Below are 15,017 nucleotides of genomic sequence, written 5' to 3' on the forward strand. Positions count from 1 at the left end.
TATAATTCTTTTTAATAAAAAAAAAATAAAAGTTCTTTAAAAAAAAAAACCGATAATTCTCTGTATTAAAATAATTTTAGCAAAATTATTTGTATAATAATGTTGCTAGAATTCCTTAAAAATATTGAAAGCAATTTCCACTCTAAAAAATGTAATGTTTAGTGTTTTATGTAACTATAAAGGACATAATGTACTCAAGTACCCTGTCACTCGTATGACACAAGGTCATCATATTTTGTGTTGTGTGCACTTGCTGTGAGGTTTTCATTCTGTTTCCATAGCAAAGTATATTGCAAAATCAGGGAGGACACAGGAACATTCTCTCGTGTTTTGAAAAAAATTAAAATAGATTTTGAAAAACTGCAGCTTTCCTGCCTATTCATGTTACCAAATTATTGTGCCTTTATCTTAAAGATCATTATAATGTACTCCTCCATCCCCCTTCTACATCGAATATGTCCCCTTCTGTCAGCACCAAATAATATTATAAAATAGACGAATTAAACGAAAACTTGCCTGTTTGAAGTTTAATTTTTATTTTACTAAGTATTCGGAGGCAAGATAAATCATTACGAAGCCATTCTGACCACTTTAAGAAAAACTCAAGTAAACATAAGGCTAATAACGAAAACTAAAAAACTAAGCACTCAGGGAGGGAGAGGTGGGCATGATTTATCTAGCATCTGAATACTTAGTAAAATAAAAATTGAACTTCAAACAGGTAAGTTTTCGTTTAATTAGTCTATTTTACATCTCCAAAAATCATGTTTACTTTTTTGGGTAGCATGTCTTTATAGTAGGTTATTTGCTTTTTAAAAATAAAATGGGGACAAATGTCAACTAATTAACAGGCACAATAATAATAATTTATTTAATTTTCATTATTAAAGCTTTGTAAATCAGCATTTGATGCTTTTTACTGATGTTTTAACTGGATTTTTTATATTTTACAGTATTTTTTAATGTGATTACAGTACTCACGATTTATATATTAGCCACTGGAACTCTCTAAATAAGTATTGTTTTAAGCAGTTTTTGGACAGGGTGTTGTGATGTGCTAACTTTTACAGAGCATAAGATAACCAAAATTAATTACTAGTTTTTGTGATTGTGGTCTAGCACTTAAATTTGTTTTTAAGTGGAATAAAACAGACAGAAATGAATGGTGGCTTAGTCCTTTGTTTTGAAGTGTCCATTATTTACACAATTTATTAACAGAACCTGCAGAACATTACAAACAACTAATTAAAATAATAACAAAAATTTTTGATAGTAATATAGACTAGTATTTTACAGAATGTGAACATGTTTCTCTTTACTGTAAACATCTGGTACTGGTACGGGCATTTATAATGCGCCTCTTCCTTGCGGTTATAAAGCGCAGTTCCTTTCCCTGGTCATTGGGTCCACATGTGTTGCTGCTGGAAATCAGTGCAGGAGCAGGCAACCCCACCAGGTACCCATTTATACATCAAGTACAGTATTACATTATATGACACATTTACATATTTTGCCTACATCCATTAATTAATTAAGCAAAGAATAAATACATGATTTTGGAGGACTTGGTACAATGTTTATTTGAGAACCGCAAATTATTGGTATATATGATGTTGGGAAACCATCCAAACTAAAAATAATCTAGTGTTCATTCATGACCCATGCTTGGCATCAACAAGCACGGGCATGGTGCAGTGTTAATTCAAGAGTTCAGCTTATTTTACCGTTTACAGTAATGTATACTCCCCACAATGCATCCTCATTTACAATTTACATCATCAAAATATATTACAATAGCATTGGCCTACATCTAAGATGTTTTAAAGTACTGTACAATTAATACTCATTTATAAAGACATACTATAATAGTCAATGGCTGTGCATATAACATTTGTTCATCATTTTTCGGGGCAACAGAAAAGAACAAAACCAGAATAAATGGTTAAAATGGAAAAGAAATTGGTGCATATCCACAACATACACACCAAAGCATAGGCCTCCATCTAAATCCTAGACCTTTACATTGCATCCTGCATTCAAAGAGGGCAGATGACTTTAACAGTTGGGTCAACTTATGAAGCGTGTGCCTAACCTATGTCAGACTCCTGACGTATATTTCACTTACTTATCTTTAAAGACATTACCATGCTGCCAATTAACGGACATACAAAGTATGTCATTCCTATAACCTTTGCATGCACTGTTAAAATCTGGTAATCAATTTTTTTATTAAATCAGTGAAAAGGTAATTATTTTGGTATGTCTATCATTAGAAGGTTTTATAACACACCTAAATAGATCCCAGTCATTTGATTGGTTGATTTCATATCATGTGACATTAGTTATTTTGCACATTTCTTCGCTCATCGTTGAAATTTTGTTACACCGTACATTTCTTTTTCTATCCAAATCGTCCATGGCACATTGCCTATGGATACAAAATTACTTCAACCTATTATACAATCTTTTGATTGGTTAAAATGACACGGACTGACTCTTTCCAGAGGGTTAAATCCATTCGTTGAGAGATTGACTGTTCCATTCAGCTTGGCTCCGCCTCGTTGAATGGAACAATCACTCTATCAACTCATGAAAATATTCTTCCCATTGCACTCATAAACATTCATTATTTGTAAAATAATGCATTTTCTCTTTTCAATATTTTCATTAAAAAGTTTATGGTTAATCCATATTTTATGAGGGATGGTATACCTTCAAACACATTGTTAATCAATAAATGAAGCCACGATTGTATAGCTAGCTCTACCCAATAAGGATCAAATAACAAACCTCTACAAATATTAAAATAGATATTATACAGGGCCCTGTGGAAGGACACTTAATTCCTACTGAACAGGCTTTTCTGAATAGAGAATAAATAAATAAAACATTTCCCTGTACACAGCATATCAGAATTAGAGGCAGCACTGGCAGTTAAGTTCGACTTGGTACAGTTGACGAACGTGCAGGATGTCGACTGGCCTGAGCATGCCCAATAGTTTGCTGAGAACAGAGAATAGACAATGTTTATATTATTTCTTCATAGGTAAAAACCGCAAGCCAAATAATACAATTTATTTAGTCATTGAGTCATTTTGCATTTGTTGGGACTCATGATCTGAGTACAGTTATGATTAATATTATCAGATGATTCAGTGCTGCTAATACAATAATTTACATACCTGACTGATAGGTGTATGTCTTTCAACAACAACTGAAGCTTTTGCCGGAGCCAAACCAATACCAGCACGTATACCTGTGTCTTTACCTGTCACCTTGGCGACTACTACTCGAGGTTTTGATCCAGTTTTAGAGGTAAAAGATTTTCCCTTAAAGAAGACATTGAATAAAACTTTACTATTAATAATTTTTTTTTATTATGTTATTTTTATCCAATAAGCAAGTAAATTCTGATGAGATAAAAATAAAATGTGCTTTATGAACCTGCATTTCAATGCAGTACTTCACAATACGTTAAAAAACTGTCCAGAGCAACAGTACTGTGATCATTTCATGGTCATGTCGTGACAAACATTCTAAACCCAACCAACCTATGAAAAAAACGATGTGCAAATAGTGTATTTCAAGAGACACTTGAGATGCAATCTTAAATAGCCATGTCTGTAATTTTACCAAAAAGGTGGCACTCCAACTGATCTTTACTACAAAAGTATATAAAGAAATCAGATTGATTGTTCATACATACATTTGTAATTTAAGAGACTGACAATGCAGGGAAAATAATTATGGTGTAGATTATTAGCAAACAGTTATAATTTCACTTACCACCCTAGTGGTAGAGGATGGATAATGATGAGTTCCTCTGTGAGCGGTGGGGTCAACTTCCTGCCGCCGTGCACGGTGGGATGCTGCTTGCACATGACTGGTCTCCTGTTCCCTGGCTGGTTGCATCATTGATTGCATGGCTTGCATTGGAGCCATTTGTTGTTGTGTATCACCATCTATTGGTAAACAAAACAAAAAACATCATCATCAATACCGTAAAACCTTGAAAGGAAGCCCTCCTCTTCAGTTGGCAAAAGTAATCTCGAAAAGAAGACCATCTAGAAAAGAAGCTCGAGCTTCTAATCAAGATAATACAGGCTTCTTTTGAGATTACATTGATACTGAGGTTATTTTGATTATGATAGCGTGTCAGTTTCAATAGTAGTCTACTGTACTAGCATGGTCAAAATTTAAAAATATTAAACAGAATTTGGAATTCCATAGTTGAAAAATGTTGTATAGTAGCAATTCCAAAATTTACAGCACTCATTTTGAAAAGAAGCCCTCCTCTTTAGTTTGTAAAAGTAATTTTAAAAGGAAGCCAATCTTGAAAACTGAACCATCTCAAAAAGAAGCCCACCCAAGGGTTCTAAAAAAACCAAAAGAAGCCTGAGGCTTCTGTTTGCTATTCAAGGTTTTACAGTATGTCTTCAGGAAGTGGTCTATGCAGTGTTCTGATAACCATTTATGTATGCAGTGACCAGCTTACTACCTTCATCAGATTGATGGAACATTGACATTGCCTCCATGTTGAGGGCGCACACACCACGCATGAACGCCTTCTTCATTGCTTCCTCATAATGCTCTCGCTCAGCATGTAGTTTAGCGACCTCTTGTCTGGATGACTCCAAGGCTTCATTAACCTGACAGAAAACGTTTAAGAAAATAATTTCAAAATTATCTTACTAGAAACAAAGTAAGATAATTTGTACAGTGGCATTTCAGGAAATGGTATCTAAGTGGTATTATATTGCATAAAATTAGTATCTGTTATTAGTAAGTGCTAGTAGTAGTAGCAGCAGTAGCAGTAATAGAGGTAGATGTTTCTTTGGTGTTCCAGTTTTTTTATATGGACAGTTCTATCTTGTGTTTTTTTATAGTATCTTTGATAATACTTTAATAGACTTTTAAACTTGGAAGTAAATAAGATAATAAGACACTGCATGGTCTCTTGTTGAATGTACTGTAAAAACACATCCGTAATTGTGGATGGTAGGCCATCTAAACATGACTATTATTAGTACTGGCAGCAGCAGTAGTTGTAGAGTAGTAACAGAATTAAAAAAGAGACTAATACCGATGCAATCCTAGCCTCATAATCGTTGGTTAATGTCATGCAGACTTCTTGAGCCTTGGATTGACAAGCCTTCTCAACACGTTGCTTCCACTTGGCTTCAATGATTCCTCGCCATCCAGCAAAAACCTTCTGCATTAACTGTCGTTGATGGTGCTTGCGTGCCAAAGATCCTGTAAAAACCTGAAACATAGACTTCTTTCTTTAACAAGTTACGATGTAGTGAATAAATTTAAAATACCATATTTCTTTGAACATATTATGATAGATTGCATTCAAATTACCATATTTTCGAGCATAAAAGCTGACCGGATTCTAATTTGTAGCACATTTTAACAAGGTAGAATATAAAGGTGTTTTGTTCATGATGTAAAAATAGTAATGATAATATAATGACTACGACAACAGTAAAAATAGTAGTGTACCTCACGTCTGTCTTCGCTATGCCTTAGCTTCCACCAGTTGAACTTCTTCAGCATCTCAAAGCGTTGTTTCTGTTTTTGCATAGCATTCGTTAGGTTTGTTATGACGCCATCTTTACGTTCTGTTGATTGTTGGTAAGTGTGTAATAGTTCCTGTAGTCTGGCTATCTCATCCTGTAGCTGGTTTACCTCCTGTGAATGTCTAAAGTCATGTTCACATTTGGATTAATTTTGACAAAGTTGAAGGCTAACTTTACTCTAAATTGTACCACTGTTCGTACATGGACTTAGAGTAAATACACAGGCTTTACTGACACAGTGGCTAAATACTATTTTGGGCATGAAAATTGCTGTACGAATGGATGAACATAATGGACATTCAGATGCTAGTCCACCGGAAATACGGATTTGACTGGACAAAATTGCAACAAAACGTTTTATGATCTAAATATAAACTTAATTATATGTAAAACAACATACTAAAAGTTTACCAAAACAGGACGTACATAAAGGCGTTTTTTATAACCAAAGGTTCAGCACTATTTGAAAGTAGACTTTTACACGGTACGTACCGCGGTTTTCAAACTTTTCTTGATTATGATTGGTCAACATTTAGGTCAACGTAGGTCATATATGTTTGTTGCCGGAAGAGTGAGACCCGCGTGCGAGCTTCGCGATCGCGAGGTTTGGTGTGCGAATCACAGATATATTTCTTCCGGTTTACAGGAATTACAGAGTTATAAATATCGGAAATTAATTGGAATCGTACCAGAGTTAGTTCATGTATGACCCAGACAAATTTTGTTGTAAAGTCTAGGCCTGAGGCCTTGTAATAACATCTCATTTTTTAGGCCCTAGCTTAGGCATTGGTCTCTTGCTTCCCGGTTCAGTCTAGCTAGTATTCGCTCACACCGAAGTGTGTCACTTTCCCCGCATCGCAACGTTTTCTCAGCGGCCAACGCACGCATGAACGTATAGAGAAAATCTTAGTAACGTAGGCCTGGGGCTATTTTCAATGTAATCTCATCAGTATCTAAGTGTAGAATGGAACCAGAAATGCATCGACCTACTGGAATAAATTTAAAATACCATATTTCTTTGAACATATTATGATAGATTGCATTCAAATTACCATAGTTTCGAGCATAAAAGCTGACCAGATTCTAATTTGGAGCACATTTTAACAAGGTAGAATATAAAGGTGTTTTGTTCATGATGTAAAAATAGTAATGATAATATAATGACTACGACAACAGTAAAAATAGTAGTGTACCTCACGTCTGTCTTCGCTATGCCTTAGCTTCCACCAGTTGAACTTCTTCAGCATCTCAAAGCGTTGTTTCTGTTTTTGCATAGCATTCGTTAGGTTTGTTATGACGCCATCTTTACGTTCTGTTGATTGTTGGTAAGTGTGTAATAGTTCCTGTAGTCTGGCTATCTCATCCTGTAGCTGGTTTACCTCCTGTGAATGTCTAAAGTCATGTTCACATTTGGATTAATTTTGACAAAGTTGAAGGCTAACTTTACTCTAAATTGTACCACTGTTCGTACATGGACTTAGAGTAAATACACAGGCTTTACTGACACAGTGGCTAAATACTATTTTGGGCATGAAAATTGCTGTACGAATGGATGAACATAATGGACATTCAGATGCAGATAAGTCAAAATTTGAATAATTTGGGTACAGAAAAAGGCCATAAATTCTTTTTATTACACAAAATACCATTGCTCACCTTTTCGGGCAATACAACCAGGTTATGCAATCTTGAGAATAATTCAGTTAAACTTTGGCTGACTGAATTTTTGGGCCAAACTAAGTGCCAGGTATATGGTTAGTTTGACCACAAATTTGAAGTGTAGTTATGACAAAAATGATAGTAACATAATTCTATGTATAATAAAACTGATCATGTTGTGTTATTTGTGTATTTAAAAAAAAAAAAATTATAGAAAAGGTAAATATTTCAATCTCAACTGCTCACCTGTTTTTCTCAGCCTGAATAGCTTGTCGATGTTTGTGCAGGAGCTTCAATTTAGCCTGACTAAGCTCAGCCTGTAAACAGCAAAAAATTAAGGTTTTTTTCCCAGTTAGTTTTTATTTACAAACCGATAGTAGGTCTGAAGTAGCCTAAGCAAATAATGGTCAATGGTTGTGCACTTGTATTGTAATAAATCACTATAACTATTTTAAAATATTAAATGATAACTTCAACGTAGCTGTACATACCAGTACTTGCCGCTTAAGTCCTAGGCTCCAGCCATCTAGTTCTGCTTCCATCCTTGCAAGATCAGCATCCACAGAAGGTGTTCTAAGTGTACTAGCAGGACTGTTAGAATCTGTAGATCCAGGAGTAGAAACACTGCCTTCTTCAGTTGATAGATCCTGGTTACCATTTGGAACTGCCCATTGTGGTACTTGTGGAGAGGAATACCAATTGTCAGCTGTAAGTAGTATAGGAATTTAGGACCAGAGAACTAATTAATGAAATGGAATGATAATTCAATTCAATGGAATAGTATTAGAAATTAATGATCATTTTAACAATTTTCATCCTGACAAGACTCAAATTGATGGTTTTTATTGACATTTCATATTATTACTCACTGCCACTATGGTTATTAATTGGGCATTATTCTTTCTTTGTTATTATCCCTCTTAATACTGTACTATTTCTTGATGCATAATTTCCTGTTTGCTGTTTACTGTTAGCAAGTGTTTAACATCTTTTTAAATGATGTTACGCTGTATATATATTTTAATATAGTATATATTTTTTATATTATTTCTTGTCTTATTTGCTGATTGTAATATTCTGTAAAATGTTTTATAGCCTTTTGAAAGATATATAATTCCTGCATTAAATGCAATCCTGTGCACCTAACCTACAACTTATGATGATGTTGGTTCTGTGTTGATCTAATGAAATTAAATGTCCAGAACCCATTGATATGAACAAGATTGATTTTATTGTAAAGCAGTATTTAAACAAACCAGTTTGTTTTAGTTCCTTATATCCGAATGTTGAAGGACGTCCATGAGGTGTGGTTCTCCAATTCTGTTCAGGATAAGCAGACAGGCTAGGCTCCTTGCTGGAATGGTCACTTTCCACAACAGTAGATGTGGAGCTATTTTCTGAACTACCTGGAATTATTAAAATTGTTCATGTCATACATTGGATTCTAATTAGAATAATTATAGACATAAACACTCTTAGAACTGTCAGTTCAATAGGACTTTTCATAACATGTATCATCATGCATTAACCAACTACATTAACATTTTTTTAGAGAATAAAATAAATATTTTTAATAAATTATGTAAAATTTAACAATAATATTAATATAGATTATAAATTATAACTAGCATTGTAAAAAAACATTATAGTAATAAATAGACACAAATTATAAATTGGTCATTTTCATTATTGACTTGCTCCCATGTAATTGAAATTAAAATAGGTTTCATCAGATACCTTTCACCATGTATGGGAACAGCATTCACTTTATTCAGCATGATTTGTGTTTTGTACTTGTCATATATTTTAATAAAAATGGAATGTGATTTATCACTCACTTTCTGAATTCTCTTCAACATAAAGAGCAGCATCATCTGTTTTCTGAAATGCATTCATAGCCTCGGCAATGGTCTTTGGAAGTTTGTCTGGATCAAAATGTGGGGTAACAACAGCATACTTTAAAAGTTCTTGGTATTCATCCATTATGCCATCTGAAACTGAGCTTCCGGGAGATTCTGAAGGCAGAATCGGTGCGCCACTATCTTCCTCAGTTGAAGACATGATCCTTTCTCCAGCTAGATAGGTGCAATGGTAAGTGTTAAAATAAAAGGAAATTTTAAGTAATGAACTAATAAAAGTAACAAAGGTTTAAACTTTGTTTAGCAGGTATTACTCCCTGGTAATATACACTGATTCATTTACAATGATTTTCTTCTGCAAATGCCATAGCTGGGGGGTTTTCCGGTGGGAATTCTTGTGTGTCGTTTGCTGAAAACGTAAATAATAGGCTTGGAATATTTACATACATAATAATACATAATAATATATCTTAAAGATTAGGTCAAAGCCTAAATTTCGCAAAATCTGCGAAGATATTGGCCCATATTTTCCCAAATGCGTGGACGGATATGTAGGCCAAATTTTTGAGCAGAGGATATATTATATATTCCCCATTTACTATACTATACTATAGACCTGGCTATGGCCCCAAACCAAGCTTGCACACATTATCTAGTGTTAGGCCTTGGCCTAGATAGATCTGGGTAGCTAGCAGTGCTGTGCAACGCAAACTTCCACTTCAATCTGGAGACGACCTAGGACTAGGTCGGAGGTAGCCTAGGCTTACTATAGATTAAGTAGGCCTGTCACGCCAAAATTGGTCCGGGCCAAAAAATGCCCCGGCCAAAATTTTGGCGGCCAAAATCGGTCCGCCGGACACTAAACTCGGTCCTCCGGGTTGATTTTAGCCGCTAAAACTGGTCCCGCTTGCATAAAACTGGTCCGCATCGGCCTGCCACTTCATTTGTAACTCGTCTGCTGCTCGTGGGTATGATTTTTTCTCCCGTGGAGTGGAGGAGAGTAATTTATGCTTCTCCTACACTTGCAAAGTCTTCAGTGACAGAATGATTTGTTAAGCTTTTGAGGAAGTGTTTTATCAAACCCAACCCACCAGATAATGCATTTCCTAGGCCTAAGCGATACACACAGCGTGGTATACACCATGGTATACACCATGGTTAGGCCTACGTTTGGGCCTAAAATGAAACACAAGACTGATTTATTAGTTTTAAATATTCCGGATTATTGTGTGGGGTATTAGATCATACAATAGATGTTCTAATAGGGGTCAGCATTCTTGGAATTAAATGCATGTAGGGACTTCGTGGCGGCGTTCACAACCAAAACAAAACAGGGTAAAAAAAAAATAAACTACAGCGGACCAACATGATTTAAGACCACATCGTTTAACTTCTTTTCGTACTTTTACACCAAAGGGTTTACTGGGCGCGAAGCTTTACTAGTAATTTTCACCAGTGATTTCACCTATGATTTCACATATAATAACGAATGAAAACATATTAGTTAGGCTATATAATGAGAGATAAGATATTTATCTATCATTTGATTACAAAAAAATATGAACAAACATATGAACTAATAAATAGACGCCGGACCGATTTTGGCTTATGTGGACTATATTTGGCAGGTAATTTTAAAGCCTAAATCGGTCCGGCGGACCGATTTTGGCCCCGGACCAAATTTTGCCTGACAGGGTTACCACCAAGAAGGGAGGGCTAGCCTCCCTAGGTAGGCCTCCTCTCTAGGCAAGGCTTAGGTCTAGGTCTCTAGCTTCCCTAGCTAGGTGCCTACTACTACTACTACAACTACTACTACTACTACTAGGCCTAGCCTAGTACTAACTAAGCCTAGGGGCCTAGGCTAGGCCTAATCTACCTAGCCTAGCGCCTAGTACCGGCCTAGCCTACTCTAGCCTAGACCAGCCAGGCCTAACTAGCTAGGAGGAAGGCCTAGCCTAGCCTAGGCTAGGCCTACTGCTGTAATCCAGGATAGCTAGGGCCTAAAACCAGATTAATCTTACCAGCCAGTATTATAATAGCATTTAAATTGAAAACTTTAAGTTGAAAAATTTTTTTATACACCAACAACCATACATTTATAAAGTAAACAATGCAAGTCACTCACTCACTGATTCCAAACAGATTGTTTTCAAATTCGCCACCACTGCACCACTGTAGACGATTTTGAGATCTAAAAATTCCAGACGTTATCAACGTAACAATACTTAGTCTCTATGTCCATGCGCTTCTATTATTACAGTACTTAGCAGTTACTGTAGGCCTACATTCTATTAATTTATTATTATGGTAATTTTATCGCAAATGTAATGGATGTAAAGCCATAAATACGTATATAATTTCCAAATAACTGTACTTGCGTTGCTGCAACGCGGTGTTAACGTTATATTCTGACAAAACCACAAAATTCACAAAGTTTCGCAATGTTTTGTTGCTGGGCTTGGGCAACATTTTTATCTTTTTCTTCCTTCATTCGTTCATTCATAACTTTATTTATTCTCGAAACTGCAAAATTTACAGGATGATATAAATATATTATTTTTAACATAAAATAGCTTAAAAAATAAAATAGCTTAAAAAAGAAATATCATAAAAAATTGTAATTTAAAAAGGAAAGATGTGGTAATTTTAAAGCCTAAATCGGTCCGGCGGACCGATTTTGGCCCCGGACCAAATTTTGCCTGACAGGGTTACCACCAAGCCAAGGGAAGGCTGCCTCCCTCTAGGCTTAGCTAGGTCTAGGTCTCTAGCTTCCCTAGCTAGGTGCCTACTACTACTACTACTACTAGGCCTAGCCTAGTACTAACTAAGCCTAGGGGCCTAGGCTAGGCCTAATCTACCTAGCCTAGCGCCTAGTACCGGCCTAGCCTATTCTAGCCCTAGGCCTAGACCAGCCAGGCTTAGCCTAGCCTAGCCTAGGCTAGGCCTACTGCTGTAATCCAGGATAGCTAGGGCCTAAAACCAGATTAATCTTACCAGCTAGTATTATAATAGCATTTAAACTGAAAACTTTAAGTTGAAAGAATTTTTTATATACCAACAACCATACATTTATAAAGTAAACAATGCAAGTCACTCACTCACTGATTCCAAACAGATTGTTTTCAAATTCGCCACCACTGCACCACTGTAGACGATTTTGAGATCTAAAAATTCCAGACGTTATCAACGTACCAATACTTAGTCTCTATGTCCATGCGCTTCTATTATTACAGTACTTAGCAGTTACTGTAGGCCTACATTCTATTAATTTATTATTATGGTAATTTTATCGCAAATGTAATGGATGTAAAGCCATAAATACGTATATAATTTCCAAATAACTGTACTTGCGTTGCTGCAACGCGGTGTTAACGTTATATTCTGACAAAACCACAAAATTCACAAAGTTTCGCAATGTTTTGTTGCTGGGCTTGGGCAACATTTTTATCTTTTTCTTCCTTCATTCGTTCATTCATAACTTTATTTATTCTCGAAACTGCAAAATTTACAGGATGATATAAATATATTATTTTTAACATAAAATAGCTTTAAAAATAAAATAGCTTAAAAAAGAAATATCATAAAAAAATTGTAATTTAAAAAGGAATTTTTAGAGTTAAAACTGTAAAAAAAAAAAAAAAAAAAAAAAAAAAAATTCGTAGTTGTAAAAACGATTTTATTGTTTTCCCATGATTATGAGGTCATTTGATTTGATTTGTAGATCGTTAGCAAATCGTGCTAGTGTGAAAACTTCTCTTATTTCTTTTATTTTCTATATGAACACAGGGGCAGATTTAGAGGGGGGGGGGGCCACTTTTGGACATCTCTGTATCCGCCCCTGAAACAATTGCTTTTTAATGTTTTGACTTTGATCGTTATCATCAGTGTAAACAGGCCTTTACCCCTTTTAAGAATGATCATTGACGCCTAACAATTTTTTTTCCTCTGATCGCATTTTTGGCCACTGACTTACATGGCCACGTGCCACCAAATCGTAACCAGCCTTTACCATGCCCTCACGATGTCACCGGGGACGCTGCCCTTCGCTGCCAAAAAACTATTTTTGGCAGCGAAGAGACGCTACCAATAAACAATCAATAAACTACCGGGTTTATGTGTTGATTTGCAAGGTACTACATGGCTCAACTATGTTTTACATAGGGGTTACTTAGTAAAAATCGCACACAAATCATACGACGTTACTGACAACGCCGGGGACGGCAACTCGATTTTGAGAATAATTTATCCGAATAAACTATTATCTTCAGTTGTCTTTGTTGGTCATTCAACCAGGGAGATGTAAAAGACTCAACTGTCATTTTATCTATTTTTCGGTGATATTACCATTCTCAATAATCTATAAAACACCCACATAACAACGTCACGTTAGATCGATCGGTGGGGACACGTAACAATACTTAGTCTCTATGTCCATGCGCTTCTATTATTACAGTACTTAGCACTTACTGTAGGCCTACATTCTATTTATTATTATGGTAATTTTATCGCAAATGAATGGATGTAAAGCCATAAATACGTATATAATTTCCAAATAACTGTACTTGCGTTGCTGTAACGCGGTGTTAACGTTATATTCTGACAAAACCACAAAATTCACAAAGTTTCGCAATGTTTTGTTGCTGGGCTTGGGCAACATTTTTATCTTTTTCTTCCTTCATTCGTTCATTCATAACTTTATTTATTCTCGAAACTGCAAAATTTACAGGATGATATAAATATATTATTTTTAACATAAAATAGCTTAAAAAATAAAATAGCTTAAAAAAGAAATATCATAAAAAATTGTAATTTAAAAAGGAATTTTTAGAGTTAAAACTGTTAAAAAAATTTTAAAAAATTCGTAGTTATAAAAACGATTTTATTGTTTTCCCATGATTATGAGGTCATTTGATTTGATTTGTGAAATTAATTTGTTATCGTAGACACGATAAATCGTTAGCAAATCGTGCTAGTGTGAAAACTTCTCTTATTTCTTTTATTTTCTATATGAACACAGGGGCAGATATAGAGGTGGGGGGGGGGGGCACCCACTTTTGGACATCTCTGTATCCGCCTCTGAAACAATTGCTTTTTAATGTTTTGACGTTGATCGTTATCATCAGTGTAAACAGGCTTTACCCCTTTTAAGAATGATCATTGCCGCCTAACAATTTTTTTTCCTCTGATCGCATTTTTCGCCACTGACTTACATGGCCACGTGCCACCAAAATCGTAACCAGCCTTTACCATGCCCTCACGATGTCACCGGGGACGCAGCTGCCAAAAAAAAATTTTTGGCAGCGAAGGGACGCTACCAATAAACAATCAATAAACTACCGGGTTTATGTGTTTATTTGCAAGGTACTACATGGCTCAACTATGTTTTACATAGGGGTTACTTAGTAAAAATCGCACACAAATCATACGACGTTACTGACAACGCCGGGGACGGCAACTCGATTTTGAGAATAATTTATCCGAATAAACTATTATCTTCAGTTGTCTTTGTTGGTCATTCAACCAGGGAGATGTAAAAGACTCAACTGTCATTTTATCTATTTTTCGGTGATATTACCATTCTCAATAATCTATAAAACACCCACATAACAACGTCACGTTAGATCGATCGGTGGGGACACCGTGGTGACGCCGGTATGGGCAATTTTCGTCGGAAGGTATCGAGATGATAAACAGTTTCATTGGACTAAATTCTTGCTTATGTTAACCACATGCTTACCTAAGATTATACTGACACTGGTTTCAAATCACGGTCAAGTACCGGTAGTTAAAAATCACCTTATTTTGCGAATTAGCGCCCCTCAACTGATCATCGAGCCCCCACCCCCACCCCGCTTCACCTTCGGCCCCCCTATTATCCTCCCATTTCAAGAGATCTAGATACGCCACTCAGCTGACT

General features: G+C 35.7%; 1 protein-coding gene across 1 annotated transcript; it reads right to left on the minus strand.

Annotated features, from left to right (window-relative positions):
* Nucleotides 1-1,181: 1,181 nt before the first annotated feature.
* On the minus strand, nucleotides 1,182-12,240 carry LOC117101988 (centrosomal protein POC5-like). Its single transcript, XM_033242144.1, has 12 exons — nucleotides 12,236-12,240; nucleotides 11,226-11,264; nucleotides 9,080-9,316; nucleotides 8,498-8,647; nucleotides 7,733-7,947; nucleotides 7,488-7,558; nucleotides 6,776-6,974; nucleotides 5,084-5,263; nucleotides 4,499-4,649; nucleotides 3,787-3,962; nucleotides 3,183-3,329; nucleotides 1,182-3,003 (listed from the first exon to the last, which is right to left on the minus strand). The coding sequence occupies exons 3-12, from the start codon at nucleotides 9,300-9,302 to the stop codon at nucleotides 2,935-2,937; spliced, it is 1,581 nt and encodes a 526-aa protein (XP_033098035.1). The 5' UTR covers nucleotides 9,303-9,316; nucleotides 11,226-11,264; nucleotides 12,236-12,240; the 3' UTR covers nucleotides 1,182-2,934.
* Between the last annotated feature and the right edge of the window lie 2,777 nt (nucleotides 12,241-15,017).

Source organism: Anneissia japonica, unplaced genomic scaffold (genome assembly GCF_011630105.1).
Source record: "Anneissia japonica isolate Jap-2015-1 unplaced genomic scaffold, ASM1163010v1 scaffold997_len2565447_cov190, whole genome shotgun sequence".
Taxonomy (NCBI): Eukaryota; Metazoa; Echinodermata; class Crinoidea; order Comatulida; family Comatulidae; genus Anneissia; species Anneissia japonica.